This window comes from Rhinopithecus roxellana, chromosome 9, assembly GCF_007565055.1.
Source record: "Rhinopithecus roxellana isolate Shanxi Qingling chromosome 9, ASM756505v1, whole genome shotgun sequence".
Classification (NCBI taxonomy): Eukaryota; Metazoa; Chordata; class Mammalia; order Primates; family Cercopithecidae; genus Rhinopithecus; species Rhinopithecus roxellana.
The window spans coordinates 141,287,924-141,302,495 of NC_044557.1; the positions used below are offsets into that span (position 1 = coordinate 141,287,924).

Sequence of the window (14,572 nt, forward strand, 5' to 3'; positions counted from 1 at the left end):
CGGAGCACGCAGGTGACGGCGGGGCGGGTGGTAGATCGCTGAGTGGCCAGGCTGCCTGACTGGCCGGCTTGGGCGTCTGGGCCGTGAAGGTGGGACCGCCGGTTGTGGGCGGCAAGTTCCCCTCTCCAGCCTCCCGCCGTTCGTAGCATGTCCCCCAGAACCCGGGGAGCGCAGGCAGGACTGGCTTAGAGAAGACGCCGTCCCTAGCACTTGGGCCACGGACGTGCCACCCCGCTCCTCTATTGCTGGAGAACCGCCGAGCCAAGCCGCTGGGAGAAGCAGGCCAGAGCCTTCCAGGGCCTCCGGCCCGGGGACCCGAGGAGAATGAGCTGGCTCTTTCCCCTGAGCAAGAGCGCCTCCTCGTCCGCAGCTGGGTCCCCCGGTGGCCTCACCAGCCTCCAGCAGCAGAAACAGCGCCTGATCGAGTCCCTCCGGAACTCACACTCCAGGTGACTGGTCGCTGCCTCTCCACCGGAGGAAAAAGTAGGGTGGGAGGGCGGGCTTGTCCTAACCACCCTCGCAGCGCCTCAGGTCTGCTCCCCACCAGCTCCTCCTGTGGTTTACCTCCCTTGGTTCTGGGTCTCACGTTTGCTCTGCCACTCCTGCCCCCTTTTACTGTTTTCCTCCGGATCCTCCCTGCCTCCTGCCGCACCGCTGCTCAGCGCTTCTAACTCGGATTTCTTCATCCCTCCTGACACATCGGTGCTGACTGTAATCTCTCTGATAGTCTATTTCCAGTATCCCTGCTGCCCTGGCTTCCCCACTAATCTTTCCCTTTGCCCACCTGATTGCCGCGTCGGCAGAATTGTTAAAATACGATTGTGAAGAGTAATCTCCAGGTTTCACAAAGAATGGGAAATAGAACTGTTGCAACATCAAAGGAAAGGGAAGCCAGAGTTTTCTTCAGTGAATGCTTCTCGTCTGAGAGTCACGTTATCACGTAGTCAGTCTTCTTGAGTCTCTTAAGATTTACTCAGTTCCAGCAGCCTCTGCCCATCTCACTGCTGCCAGTGCCTGTACATTTCTCACTTCTTTCATAGTGTAGTCCCCACGCTCAAGAATTACCTTATGTTCATCTTGATTGTTCTGTTGTCTTCCTATGAGTTTTTCATTTTATCGTGGTCAGTTTAGAAATATTTTTACAATTCATATTATTTCAACTCTTACTGTGTATTGGTTTGCTGCAGCCTTTTACATTACATATGTCTATGGCCTCTAATGGTTTTAAAAAATTAGAACTGCTTCTTTATATTATATGCATTTTGCAAGTATATTTACTGAACAGTTTCACGCTGTTTTAAATAAAGATTTAAATAAAGATTTAAAACTTAACATTGTTAAGTGTTAACATTGTTAAGTCCCTAAGCCTTTTTTTTTTTTTTTTTTTTTTTGAGGGTGGGGGGACGGGACGGACTCTCGTTCTGTTGCCCAGGCTGGAGTGCAGTGGCGTGATCTCGGCTCACTGCAACCTCCGTTTCCTGGGTTCAAGCAGCCCTCCTGCCTCAGCCCCCGGAGTAGCTGGGATTACAGGTGCACACCACCATGCCCCGCTAATTTTTTGTATTTTTAGTAGAGACGGGGTTTCACCATATTAGTCGGGCTGGTCTCGAACTCCTGATCTCAGGTTATCCACCCGCTTCGGCCTCCCAAAGGGATGGAATTATAGTAATGAGCCACCTCGTCGGACCCCTAACGCTTTTGAAAACATTATTTTCATACAGTTAAAAAATATATATCCTGAGATAATAAAATCGAATAATTCCTATCTAAAATGGAATAATTTTAAATTAGATGGTCGTTAATAGAAAAATTCACTGCAAAATCAGTTTGGCTGAAATGAGGCCTGATGCTGACTGAACTTTAGGTGTTTATTGGTTCCTTGTCTCAGTTGTTCTGTTTGTTCAGAACTTTCAAAAGGTGAATTTTATGCTATTTAACAGAAAAGAATGGCAGACTATTATTGGTGGCTTTCGTATTGGAAAATTAACTTCACAAAGTTCTTACAAGTCAGTCTTACTCCAAGTCATATTCTGTACTGACCTTTAAGAGCTACTCTCACAAGGTATGCTTATAAAATAAGGTGACTCATTTTTGACATGTTTGTTCCCTTAGAAGTTGTTACCTTGATAAACTATTTATATGCTGTACCAGTCCTGCTATGGCAGAAACACTTTTTTAGAATCACACTTTTGGAATTAATTGCTTTTAAATCTTAGTATGTAGTGTTATGTTAAATATTGTCATTGCTGACTAATTTTTTTCTTCGAGGTTGGAGTTTAATTTTTTAAATATTCCAAAGTCTCTTGCTGCTGAGGCTGGTAAGTAAGGAAGTAGTTGATCTGAAATTTATAATTTTGGCCTCCCAAATAAAGTGAGATTCTGTAGCAGGAATTGTTAATGTAAAGTGTTCTGAAATTGTCTTAAGAGGATCAGTAAATACCCTGAATTGGATACAGAAAGGTTTCATTTTACGTATTTTTTGAACCAGAAATTATGAACATATGATTGGATATGGTTACATTAGATAATGTAATATATTTTGTAGTGTTACGAACAAATAACTTTATTGTTTTAAGTTCTTTTATAAAAACACTTGAAGTTTTATTTAATTGAGATGTTTCACATTTACAAATTATACTTGACTAATTCTAGAGACATTTAAGTAGGTCATATGCTTCCAGTGTTCAAGGAATGGCCCAATCCTGGAAAATGCCATTCACCTATTCTTGTTAGTCCACCCTTTTAAATAATGACATATATTTTTAAGCTAGGAGGTAAAAAATAATCTGTACGGAATCTGATGTAAAGATGGAAAAGGTGTGATAACTTTCCTCATCAGTCATAAGGGGCACAGCTGACACTCCTATAACAAAAGACAGGTTAACAAGATAAAAGCGTAACAGATTTATTTCATCAAAGTTTTACCCTCCATGGGAGCTTTCAGAAATGAAGTCCCAAAGACCCAAGGAAAACTGTCTATATTTGTGATTAGGTTCAATGAAGAATGGACAGCCATGTAGAAATGTGATTGGACAAAAAGAGTATGGTAATGGTTATAGTTAAGTGGGGAAAACTCAGCAAGGCCTGTTTGTTCAGATTTTTCTTGGCTTCTCTGTATAACCTCCTCCTCTAGTGTACCAGCCCGGAGTCTATGGAATGAGGGTCTTCAGGGCGGAAGGGAAAGTGACCTTTCTAGATTTATGTCTCTTTGTAGGGAAGAAGGGTTCTAGTTTGTAATATACTGCCCAGGGGAAGAGGAATTCTGGTTTCTGTGACTTCTTCAAGGGAGAAAGAGGAGCAGGAGGTGGTCAGACCAGAGAGCTTTACTTCTGAGGTCCTCCAGACTCCTTTAATTCAAAGTAATCAGCCTGCCAAAGTGCGATATTTTGGGGTATTGTATTCTGAGTCCCAATACTGGCAATATGTTGCCTGATTACCTAAATTAGTGGTACAACTTACACTTAAAAGATTTTTGTGCAAACATACACTGATTGGTTATTCTAAAAGTGTGGTGTGTAAAAGTTGGAAGCTTCCAGTGGTTTTTTTTTTTTTTTAATGAACAGTGCAAAAACTTGTTACATGAGGAATATCAATATCTTAAGGTGTGGTGTGTAAAAGTTGAAGGAGTTTCCAGTGTTTTTTTTTTATGAACAGTACAAAAAGTTGTTACATGCTGCCCACCTCCCTCATGTTTCATTTTATGCCTCTTCTCCAAATGTAAGGACATTAGATAAATATCTTTTTTTGGCAGTGAAAGTATCTTTTCTTCTGCTCTACTGAGTAACCTTTCTTTACCCCACTCTCATCTTCCTTCCAACTCTTACCATTTTTAACTCCTTATAATTCTGAAAATTCCACTTCAGCAGTCTTTTTAAGTCCCTTTCTCTAATGATTGTGAACTTTTTAGTTGCCTTAAATTCTTATCTCCTCATCTTCCTCAGCCATCTATAAAAAAATAGGTAAATTTTATGTGAATTTCTTCGTCTAAGTCTCACCAATATGCAAGACAAATGAGATAACTGTCGTAGATGACAAAAAAAAAAGTGTTTAACCAAAGTGTTTAAGTCAGCTGTGAAAACAAACTAGAAATTATGTAGGCTGGGCTCAAAATATGTTCTCTCTTCTGAGTAACAGTTATCACAGTATTCAGTTTATCACCAAAATTCCTGACCTTATGGACAGGAGTAGAACTAATTCTTCTGTTTTTTATACTTCCCAAGGAAGCTGACTTTATGGACACTGTTGGTTTTTCCCTCTGCAGGGCCCATACTTTGTGAAGGCTGGATCTTTCAATCCAGCCTCCCCTGGAGGTGAATAAGGATCATTTCCACCAGTAATGGTGATCTCATCACCCTTCCCCCCAACTTACTGTGGAAGCAGGACTCTTGGTCAGTGGGAGTTGGAGGCGAAGTCTGCTGTGGAGCTGCTCAAAATGTTTTCTCAGTAATAGTAAGAAATGTCCGGGAGGAAGAAAATGTCTCATGTTTTGGATATTGTTACATGAAACAACCCTGATCCTCCAATTCCTATCTGTAAGATGAGGAATTGTGATTGCTGTCATGCAGGATTTTAGATAACTAATATATGTAAGACATTTGGAAGAGTATCCAACACATAGTAGGCATATGACAAATTATATTCCTTCTTTTCACTGCATAGAATCAGTGTGCTTGAAATATCTGCCTCTTAGCCTATAAGCTTCTAGCCAGCATATTGTTTATGGATCTCTCATAAGCCTACGTACAACTCATTTGTCTCTGGCAGAACTACTTCTGACTTTACATTTAGAAAGCAGAGAGTTAGTTTCTTCATAAAATCAGGCATGATGCAGGTAAATAACCTAAAATATTATCTTGCACACAGGAGATGTAAACAGCAATTGTTACTGTATTTTGTTCTTGTCCATATCTTTAAAATAATAATGCTACTCTCCATAGTCTAAGTTGCTAAGCTTAACCTCATCACAGCTATAAGATTTTGTCCCCCCCATCTCATGGGATTCTGAGTAAACGCAAATTCCATGCTCTTGTTTTTATTTAATTGACTCTCAGCTCATAAGGACTCACATACAAACTTGGTAACACAAGAGATATTGTGATGAGAGGATATGTATGTGTGTGTTTTAACCCGTCTCATGTTATATATTTTTATGATACAGATTTATTATCAACAGTCAAAATTTGAGATTTTTATATTAAGATTTCCAAGTTTCCTTTTTTATTTATTTTTTGAGACAGGGTCTCACTCTGTCACCAGGCTAGAGTGCAGTGGCACAATCACAGCTCATTTCAGCAATCCTCCCACCTCAGCTTCCCAAGTAGTTGGAACTACAGGTACACACCATCATGCTCAGCTAATTATTTTATTTTATTTTATTTTATTTTATTTTATTTTATTGATAGAGATGGGGTTTTGCCATGTTACCCAGGCTTGTCTCTCAAACTCCTGGGCTCAATCACTCTGCCTGGCTTGGCCTCCCAAAGTACTAGGATGACAGGCATGAGCTGCCACACCCAGCCCAATTTTTCTTTATTTAATATACTTTATTTTTACTGTAGTTTTATGTTCACAGCAAAACTAAAGGGCAGAAGATTTCGCCTATACCCCTGGTCCTCTCCAGCTCTTCTTTTAAAATGGAAAATCTGGAGAGATTGGTTTCCACATAGCAACATTTGCTTCAAGCTGAAGAGTAGCTGTCTGCTTGCTGGGCTGCCCACTACCCATTTCACTAGTTTGCAATTCACTCCCTGTTAGACTACAAGCAGCTGCCTTCCTTAATGTGTATTACCTAGTTCATGTAGTTATTTGGTACTAAAACTTCTTTATGGAAGGAAATAACATTAACTTGTTGCAATAAAAAATTCTACAAGCATCTGTTCTGCCTTAGTCCACTGAAGCTACAGAAATCTACAAAATATCAACATTTTGACTCTATAAATGTACTTTGACCTCTATATAGTGAACTTTAAAATGATGTGTATCAAACAATACTGTAATTAAGTGAAAACTTTAATTTGACACATTATATTGTCTATTTGTAACCAGTGATTAAGAGGTATAATTGCAGAGTGGAGGACACAATAAAACATGGTACCATTTAAGAAATAACATACAGCTCAAGTGCTATCTTCAGTTAATTTTCTCATTAGAAATATTAGTCCGTAACTGCTTTAAAAAAAGTTACGATGAGGCAGTGATTTCTCCATTGCTAGTTAAATCAGCCACATCTGCCCCTCCTCCCAAGCTGAACTCCTTCCAAACCATTTCTACTGTTTGCTTACCTGAGCCGAAAACCTGTGCCCTCTTCCATTTCCATTCGGTCTTCCATGTCTCCTACCACAAGGTTCTAACAGTTCTCTCTGCCTCCAGCCTTGTTCCCTCTATCTTTTCTTCCACATTGCTGCTAGAGTAATCTTTCTAAAATTCAAATTTGACCGTGTCACTCCTTTCAGTAGTTTACTAACTCTTGTCAAAAAAAAGGCCAGCCACCTTAACTTGATTCCTGGTTGTCACAGAAGATGGTGATGTGACTGGTGGAAACATATCAGCAAACAAAGTAATGTTTTATATATGGCAAAGGCTGTGGAGACTTTTAGAGAACTGTATCTGAAGCTTTTCTGATAGTGTTTCTCCATTTAAAAAGTACACTTTATTTCCCTGATTCACTTTTCTGAGTATTAACACTTTCAAATGTAACCCAGATCCTATTTTTCTCCAGAAAACCCCACTGCCACTGGGTTAGGTTCTTTCTTCTGTGTTTTCATAGCTCTGTGTACATCTCAGTCATTATCATGTATTCTATTAAAAAAATAGAAAGTCCATGTCACACCGATTTAGAAAACAAACACAATTTATTTTGGAATTTCTCAAAGTCTTTAATGTGCTAAAGCATTCTCCAAGAGACAGCTGTACTATGAAGGATTTTCCAAATAACACTGAACGATTTTTGAAGCTGTTTGTTTTAAATTTCCAGTTTCTAATTTTTTAATTCTTATATCAACTGTGTATGTATATGTGTGTGTGCAAGTGCTATTTTCTTTTGTTGTTCTGAGGATATTAATTACATAAATTTAGAATCATCTTGTCTTTGCTCTGTTAACTGTTTCCTTGAGTTTTTATGTTTTAGTTTCTTGAATTTAGTGCATAGTTTGCATGGTTTTGTTTTATTCAAACCTTTATGGCATTCTTATTTCTGTATTTGAGGTTCCCTGTTGACTTGTTTGTGAATACTTACTCTGTTTACCATAGTCTGCTTCTGGTGATGAACAATAAGAATGAGTCCTTAGGCAGGGCAAGCTGATAGTTATCTTCTGGAAAAGGAGGCTTCCTGGGGAGTCAACACCTTCCATGGGGTTAGTAACTTCCTAAGGAGTCTGGGCTAGCTTAGAGGCTGTCTCTGTGTTAATCTGAGTGCAAATATTACTGCTGTTTACCAGTAACAAGCTGGGAACAAGCTAGGAAAAGAGGCTGGTTCCCTAGCCTACCTGCTGCTCCACAGATGTCACCCTGTTCATTCATTACTCTGAGAAATGCTCCTGATCTGCCCTCTTCCGCCCCAACTCTTGGTTTGCATTGACTTGGTTCAAGGGCTTAGAGGACCCTCAAACTGCTCCAGACTTTATATTGGTCTTATGTTTTGGATTGTGATTGTTTTCCTTGTTTACTTTCTTTTTCTTTTCTTCTTTTTTAATGTTCACTTGTTTGCTTACATTTAATCCTTTCTGTTTGTCAGTTTCCTCAAAATTTATCTGTATGTGGTAGTTTTTGCTTTTTAGCACTGTTTCGGATTTGCTTTTTAAAAATCTGTTTTGTACTTGTGTCAAAACATCACAAGTACCCCATAGATATGTATAACTATTATGTATCCATAATAATTAAAAACAAAATACCTGGTTTTTTTAAATCTAAATCATGGAGCTTTAGATAGGATGTTTGTCTGTCTGTTCTCCATCTATTCTAAGCACTTGAATTTTTTATTTGCAAGATTCACCTATGAACATTACTTGAGTTACCCAACACTAAGGGAAATGCATGACATCATTATCTTGAATTGGTCTTTTTAGTAGCTTGAGTTTCTCATCACACTGTATGCTCATTCAGAGCACAAACCACCCCATATTCATCTCTGTATTTCCATTTCCTTGCAAGATGCTGGATATATGGTTGATGTTCAATTAAACTGAGTCTTATGAAATCAAAGTTTATACAAAATATAAACTAAGTGGGCCGGGTGCAGTGGCTCACTGAGCGCCTATAATCCGAGCACTTTGTGAGACTGAGGTGGGTGGATCGCCTGAGGTCAGGAGTTCGAGACCAGCCTGGCCAAGATGGTGAAACCCTGTCTCTACTAAAAATAAAATATTAGCCAGCCGTGGTGGCAGGTGCCTGTAATCACAGCTACTCAAGAGGCTGAGACAGGTGGCGGAGGTTGCAGTGAGCTGAGTTCATGACATTGCACTCCAGCCTGGGCAACAAGAGTGAGACTACGTCTTAAACATATATATGTGTGTGTGTGTATGTGTATATATGTGTATATGTATATGTGTGTATGTGCATAGATATGAACAAAGTGATAAATTATTGTTTATTCTGTAAAAGGAAGCTTAACCATAACTAATGCCTCGATTGCATTTTCAAATCTTTTAAAATTGATACATGATAGATGTACAAACACTAGGTCTTATTTCTTTTATCAACTGTATATTTAAACTCACTAATTTCATTTCCCCTGCTGTTTGTTTACCCTTCCCGGTGTCTGGAATCATCAGGCTACTTTCTTTCTTTGTGGATCTATCTCCTTTTTTAGCTTTCATGTATGCAATGTTTGTCTTTTTGTGTTTGGTTTATGTCACCTAACATAATGACTTCCAGTTCCACTCATGTTGCTGCACGTGACAGGATTTCATCCTTTTTTATGGTGGGATAATATTCTGTTGTGTATTATGCCATATTTTCTTTATCAATTCATTTGTTGATGTGTACTTAAGTTTATTACATATTTTGGCTGTTGTGAATAGTGCTGCAATAAACGTGGGAGTTCAGCTATCTCTTTGATATTTTTTTTCTTTATTTTGGCAATATACCCAGTAGCAGAATTGCTGAATCATATGGTAGTTTCATTTTTTTTTTTTTTTAAGGTTCTAAAGGTGCAGAGATATTGTTAGTCTTTTGAGGAACCTCATTACTGTTCTCCATAGCAAACTCCAAATTAGTTGTACTAATTTACATTGCCTCCAGCAGTGTTTCAAGGTTCCCCTGTCTCCACATCCTTGCCAGCATTCGTTATTGCCTGGCTTTTTGGTAAAAGCCATTTTAAGTGGGGTAAAATGATTTTTTTTTTTCTTTTTTGGAGAGAGTCTCACTGTGTTGCCCAGACTGATCTAGAACTCCTGGGCTCAAGCAGTCCCACTTCAGTCTTGCACGTAACTGGGTTTATAGGCACACACCACCACACCCTTGATGCTGCGTTTGAGGAATGTTTGTTGAGATCTTTTGCCAATTTTTAAATCACATTATTTGTTTTTCTGCTTTTGAGTTGTTTGAACTCCTCATGTATTCTGCTTATTAATCCCTAGTCAGATGGATAGTTTACAAATGTTTTCTCCCACTTTTAGGGTTGTCTCTTCACTTTGTTGATTGTTTCTTTGCTGTGTAGGTTTTATTTATCTATTTAATTTTATTTATTTATTTATTTGAAATGGAGGTTCGCTTTTGTTGCCCAGGCTGCGGTGCAATAGTGCCATCTTGGCTCACCACAACCTGCGCCTCCCAGGTTCAAGTGATTTTCCTGCCTCAGTCTTCTGAGTAGCTGGGATTACAGGCATGCACCACCATGCCCGGCTAATTTTGTAGTTTTAGTAGAGACAGGGTTTCTCCATGTTGGTCAGGCTGGTATCAAACTCCTGACCTCAGGTGATCTACCCGCCTTGGCCTCACTCTGTACGTTTTTAGCTTGATGTAATCCCATTTATCTGTTTCTGCTTTAGATGCATGTGCTTTTGAGGTCTTACACAAAAATTATTTGCCTAGAACAATGTCCTGAAGCGTTTCCTCAATGTTTTCTTCTAGTAGTTTTATAGTTTCAGGTCTTAGATTTAAGTCATTAATCGATTCTTACTTGATTTTGTGTATGTTAAGAGATAGGGTCTAGTTTCATTCTTCAGCATACAGTTACCTGGTTTTCCCAGCACCATTTATCGAAAACATCATCCATTCTCCATTGTATGTTCTTGGTGCTTTTGTTGAGATGAGTTGGCTGTAAATTATGTTTGGGTTCCTTGTTTTGTTCCATTGGTCTGTGTGTTTGTTTTTAGGCCAGTACCATGTGATTTGGTTACTATAACTTTGCAGTAAATTTTGAAGCCAGGTAGTGTGATGCCTCCAGCCTTGTTCTTTTTGCTCAGAGTTGCTTCAGCTATTCAGAGTCTTGCGGGTCCATATAAAGATTAGGATTTTGAACAGTGAAAACACATGGATACAGGGAGGGGAACATCACACACCAGGGCCTGTCAGGGGGTGGGGGGTCTAGGGGAGGGATAGCATTAGGAGAAATACCTAATGTAGGTGACGGGTTGATAGGTGCAGCAGACCACCATGGCACGTGTATACCTATGTAACAAAACTGCACGTTCTGCACATGCACCCCATAACCTAAAATGTAATTTTTAAAAAATTAGGATTGTTTCTATTTCTGTGATTAATGTCATTGGTATTTTGTTACGGATTGCACCAAATCTGTAATTTGCTTTGGGTAGTATTGTTGTTTTAACAGTACTTACTCCTCCAGCCACAAGCATGGAATATCTTTCCATTTTTTTTTGTACGTGTTCTCTTCAATTTCTTTCATCAGTGTTCTATAGTTTTCATTGTTTAGATCTTTCACTTATTAAGTAAAATTGTTTCCTAGGTATTTTATATTCTTTGCAACTATTGTAACTAGAATTACTTTTTTCTTTAGATTGTTCATTGTTAGCGTATGTAAATGCCACTGATTTCTGTATATTAATTTTGTATCCTGCAACTTTACTGAATTGGTTTATCAGTTCTAACAGGTTTTTTTGTTTGTCTGTTTTTTTGGTGGAGTCTTTGGGTTTTTCCAATCATAACATTATGTCATCTGCAAACAAGGCAAATTTAACTTCTGTTTTCCATTTTAGATGCCCTTTATTTCTATCTCTTGCCTAACTGCTCTGGCCAGGACTTCCACTATTATATTGGATAAAAATTTGAAAGTGGGCGTGCTTGTCTTGTTCTAGATCTTAGAGGAAAGGCCTTTGGTTTTTCCCCATTCACTATGATGTCAACTATGGTTTGTCATATATGGCCTTTATTATTTTGATGTATGTTCCTTCCATACCCAGTTTGATGAGGGTTGAAATCACAAAGGATTTTATCGAGTGCTTTTTCAGCAACTGTTGAAACAATTATATGGTTTTTGTTCTTGGTTCTGTTAATGGGTATATCACATTTATTGATTTGCGTATATATTGCACTATCCTTGCGTTCCTGGAGTAATCTCGCTTGTTAATGGTGAATGATCTTTTTAATGTTTTGTTGAATTTGATTTGCTAGTATTTTGTTCAGGAGTTTTGCATGTATGTTAATTTGTAATATTGGCCTGTAGTTTTCTTTTTTCTTGTTTCTTTGGGTAATGCTGCTCTTGTAGAATGAGTTTGGAAGTAGTCCCTCTTCAGTTTTTTTGAAGCATGAGTAGAATTGTTATTAGTTCTTTAAATGTTTGGTAGAATTGACCAGTGAAGCTATCAGGTCCTCAGTTCTTCTTTGATGGAAGACTTTTTGTTATAGCTTTAATCTCATTATTATTGGTTTATTGAAGTTTTCTATTTTGTCATGGTTTAATCTTGGCAGATTGTATATGTCCAGCAGTGTATTCCTTTCTTTTAGGTTTTCCAGTTTTTTAGCATATAATTCATAGTAGTGTCTAGTGATTATAGTTCTGTGGTCTCAGTTGTCACATCTCCTTTTTCATTCTGACTTCATTTATTTGGGTCTTCTCTCTTGGTTCATCTAGCTAAAGGCTTGATGATTTTGTTTATCTTTTCAAATAACCAACTTTTCATTTTCTTGATCTTTTGTATTATTTTTTAGTCTCAACTTGATTGATTTCTGCTCTGCTATTTATATTTTTTCTCCTTTTAGGTTTGGTTCTTGTTTCTCTAGTTCTTTGAAGTGTATAGTTAGGTTGTTTATTTGAAGTCTTTCTGCTTTTTTGATATAGTCATTTATTGATATAAGCTTCTTTGTACCACTTTTGCTTTATCCCATATATTTTGGTGTGTTCTATTTGCATTTTCATTTGTTTGAAGAATTTTAAAAATTTCCTCCTTAATTTCTTTGTCGACCCATTGGTGGTTCAGCAGCATGTTTAATTTCCATGTGGTTGTGTAGTTTCTGAAGTTCCTCTTGTTATTGGTTTCTAGTTTTATTCCATTGTGGTCAGAAAACATACTTGATATGATCTCTGATTTCTTTGAATTTGTTCAGACTTGTTTTGCGGCCTAAGATATGTTCTGTTCTGGAGAATTGATCCATGTGCTGATGAAAAGAACATATTCTGCAGCAAGTGAGTGCAGTGTTCTGTAAATGTCAGTTAGGCCTATTAGGTCTAACATGAACTTTAACTTTGGTGTTTCTTTATTGATTTTCTGTCTGGATGATCTTTGTGTTACTGATATAGTAGGGTGAAAGTCCCCTATTGTTGTTGTATTGCAATCTATCTTTAGGTTCATTAATGTTTGCTTTATGTACTTTGGAGCTCTGATTTTGGGTGCATAGGTATTTGTAATTGTTATATCTGTTTGCTGAATTGACCCCTTTATCATTTTGTATAGTGACCTTTGATTCTTTTTATAGTCTTTGATTTGTAGTCTCTTTTATTTAAGTATAGCTACGCCTGCTCCTTTTGGTTTCCAGTTGCATGAAGTATCTTTTTCTACTCCTTCGCTTTCAGTCTACGTGTGTCTTTGTATATGAGGTGGATTTCTTGTAGGCAACATATTCTTGGGTCTTGTTGGTTTATCCATTCAGCCACTTCATGCCTTTTAATTGGAGAATTTAGTCCATTACGTTAATTACTGGTAAGTAAGGACTTCTTCCATTTTGTTGCTTTTCTGGTTGTTTTTTAATCTCCCCTCTTCCTTTCTTACTGTCTTCCTTTGTAGTTAGGTGACTTTCTTTGGTAGTGTGTTTTAATTTGTTGCTTTTTTATTTTTCGTGGATCTACTATAGGTTTTTGCATTGTGGTTTTTATGAGGCTTACAAAAAACATATATGTAACAAGTTATTTCGAAGAGACGATAGCTTAGATCACAAAAAAAAGAATAGAAACAAAAACTATTTATGCCTTAACTCCTTCTCCCCAACATTTTGACTTTTAATTGTCTCAATGTACAGATTTTTATGTTATCTGTCTCCTAACAGGTTGTCGTAGCTATTGTTGTTTTTGATAGATTTGTGTTTTGGGCCTCATACTGGAGTTATAAGTGGATTGCACACCATAATTACAGTATTAGAGAATTCTGGGTTTCTCTGTGTACTTAATTTTATCAGTGGATTTCATGCCTCCAAATGCACGTTTCTCTTTGCGTGTTAATGTTTTTTTCTTTCAAACTGATGAACTCCCTTTTAGCTTTTCTTATAAGATGGGTCTTGGGGTGAATTCTCCATGCTTTTGTTTGTGTGGGAAAGACTTTGACTCTCCTTCATAGTTGAAAGATAACTTTGAGAGATACAGTATTTTTGGATGGCAAGTTTTTGTTTGCTTCTTCGTTTGTTTTTTCCTTTCAGCATTTGGAAAATGTTGTTCCACTCCCTTCTGGCCTGTATGGTTTTCATTGAGAAGTCTGTTGCCAGACAAATTAGAGCTCCTTTTTATGTTATTTGTTTCTTTTCTCTTGCTGCTTTTAGGATTCTCTTTCTGCTTCACCATTGAGAGTTGATGATTACATGCCTGGGAGTAGGCTTGTTTGTGTCAGATTTGTTTGGTGTACCTGACCTTCCGGTACCTAGATATTTATGTCTTTCTCAAGCTTTGGAAGTTTTTCTGTGACTATTTCTTGGAATAAGCTTTCTACCTATTGTTCTGGCTCAACTTCCTTTTGAACATCAGTAATTTTTAGATTCAGTCTTCTGAGGCAGTTTTCTCTATTTTGTAGGTGGTCTTCATTTCTTTTCAGTTTTTTTTCCTTCTTTCTCTTTGTGTTTTCTAATAACCTGTCTTCAGGCTTACTGATTCTTCTGCCTAATCCATTCTGCCCTGCAGAGCCTCTAATATATTTCAGTTCAACAAACATATTTCTCAGTTCCAACCTTTCTGTTTAATTTTTTATTATTAAATCTGTTAAATTTCTCTGGCAAATTTCTGAATTTTTTGTTTTATCTTGGCGATCACTGAGTTTGCTTAAAACTCACTTTAAATTCTTGTTCAGAGAGCTCACATATTATTATCTCATTAAGGTCAGTCATTTGTTCTTTGCTTTGTCCACTTAGGGAGGTCAGGCTCCCTGTTTGCTCTTGTTTCCTGTGGATGTGCATCTATGTCTTTACTTTGAAG

At 37.8% G+C, this 14,572-nt stretch overlaps 1 protein-coding gene across 5 annotated transcripts in view; it reads left to right on the top strand.

Annotated features, from left to right (window-relative positions):
• The first annotated feature begins 1 nt into the window (after position 1).
• VPS37A (VPS37A subunit of ESCRT-I) overlaps positions 2 to 14,572 on the top strand; it is an 85,356-nt gene continuing 70,785 nt past the window's right edge. For 4 of the 5 annotated variants that reach the window (XR_004059217.1, XR_004059216.1, XM_030937282.1 and 1 more), the window contains exon 1: positions 2 to 449. Coding sequence is in view for 2 of the 5 variants with exons in the window: in XM_030937282.1 (XP_030793142.1) it covers positions 325 to 449 (125 nt within the window). In the remaining 3 variants the exon portion in view is untranslated. The remainder of the gene's footprint in view (positions 450 to 14,572) is intronic. The other variant, XM_030937283.1, reaches the window with a different exon arrangement.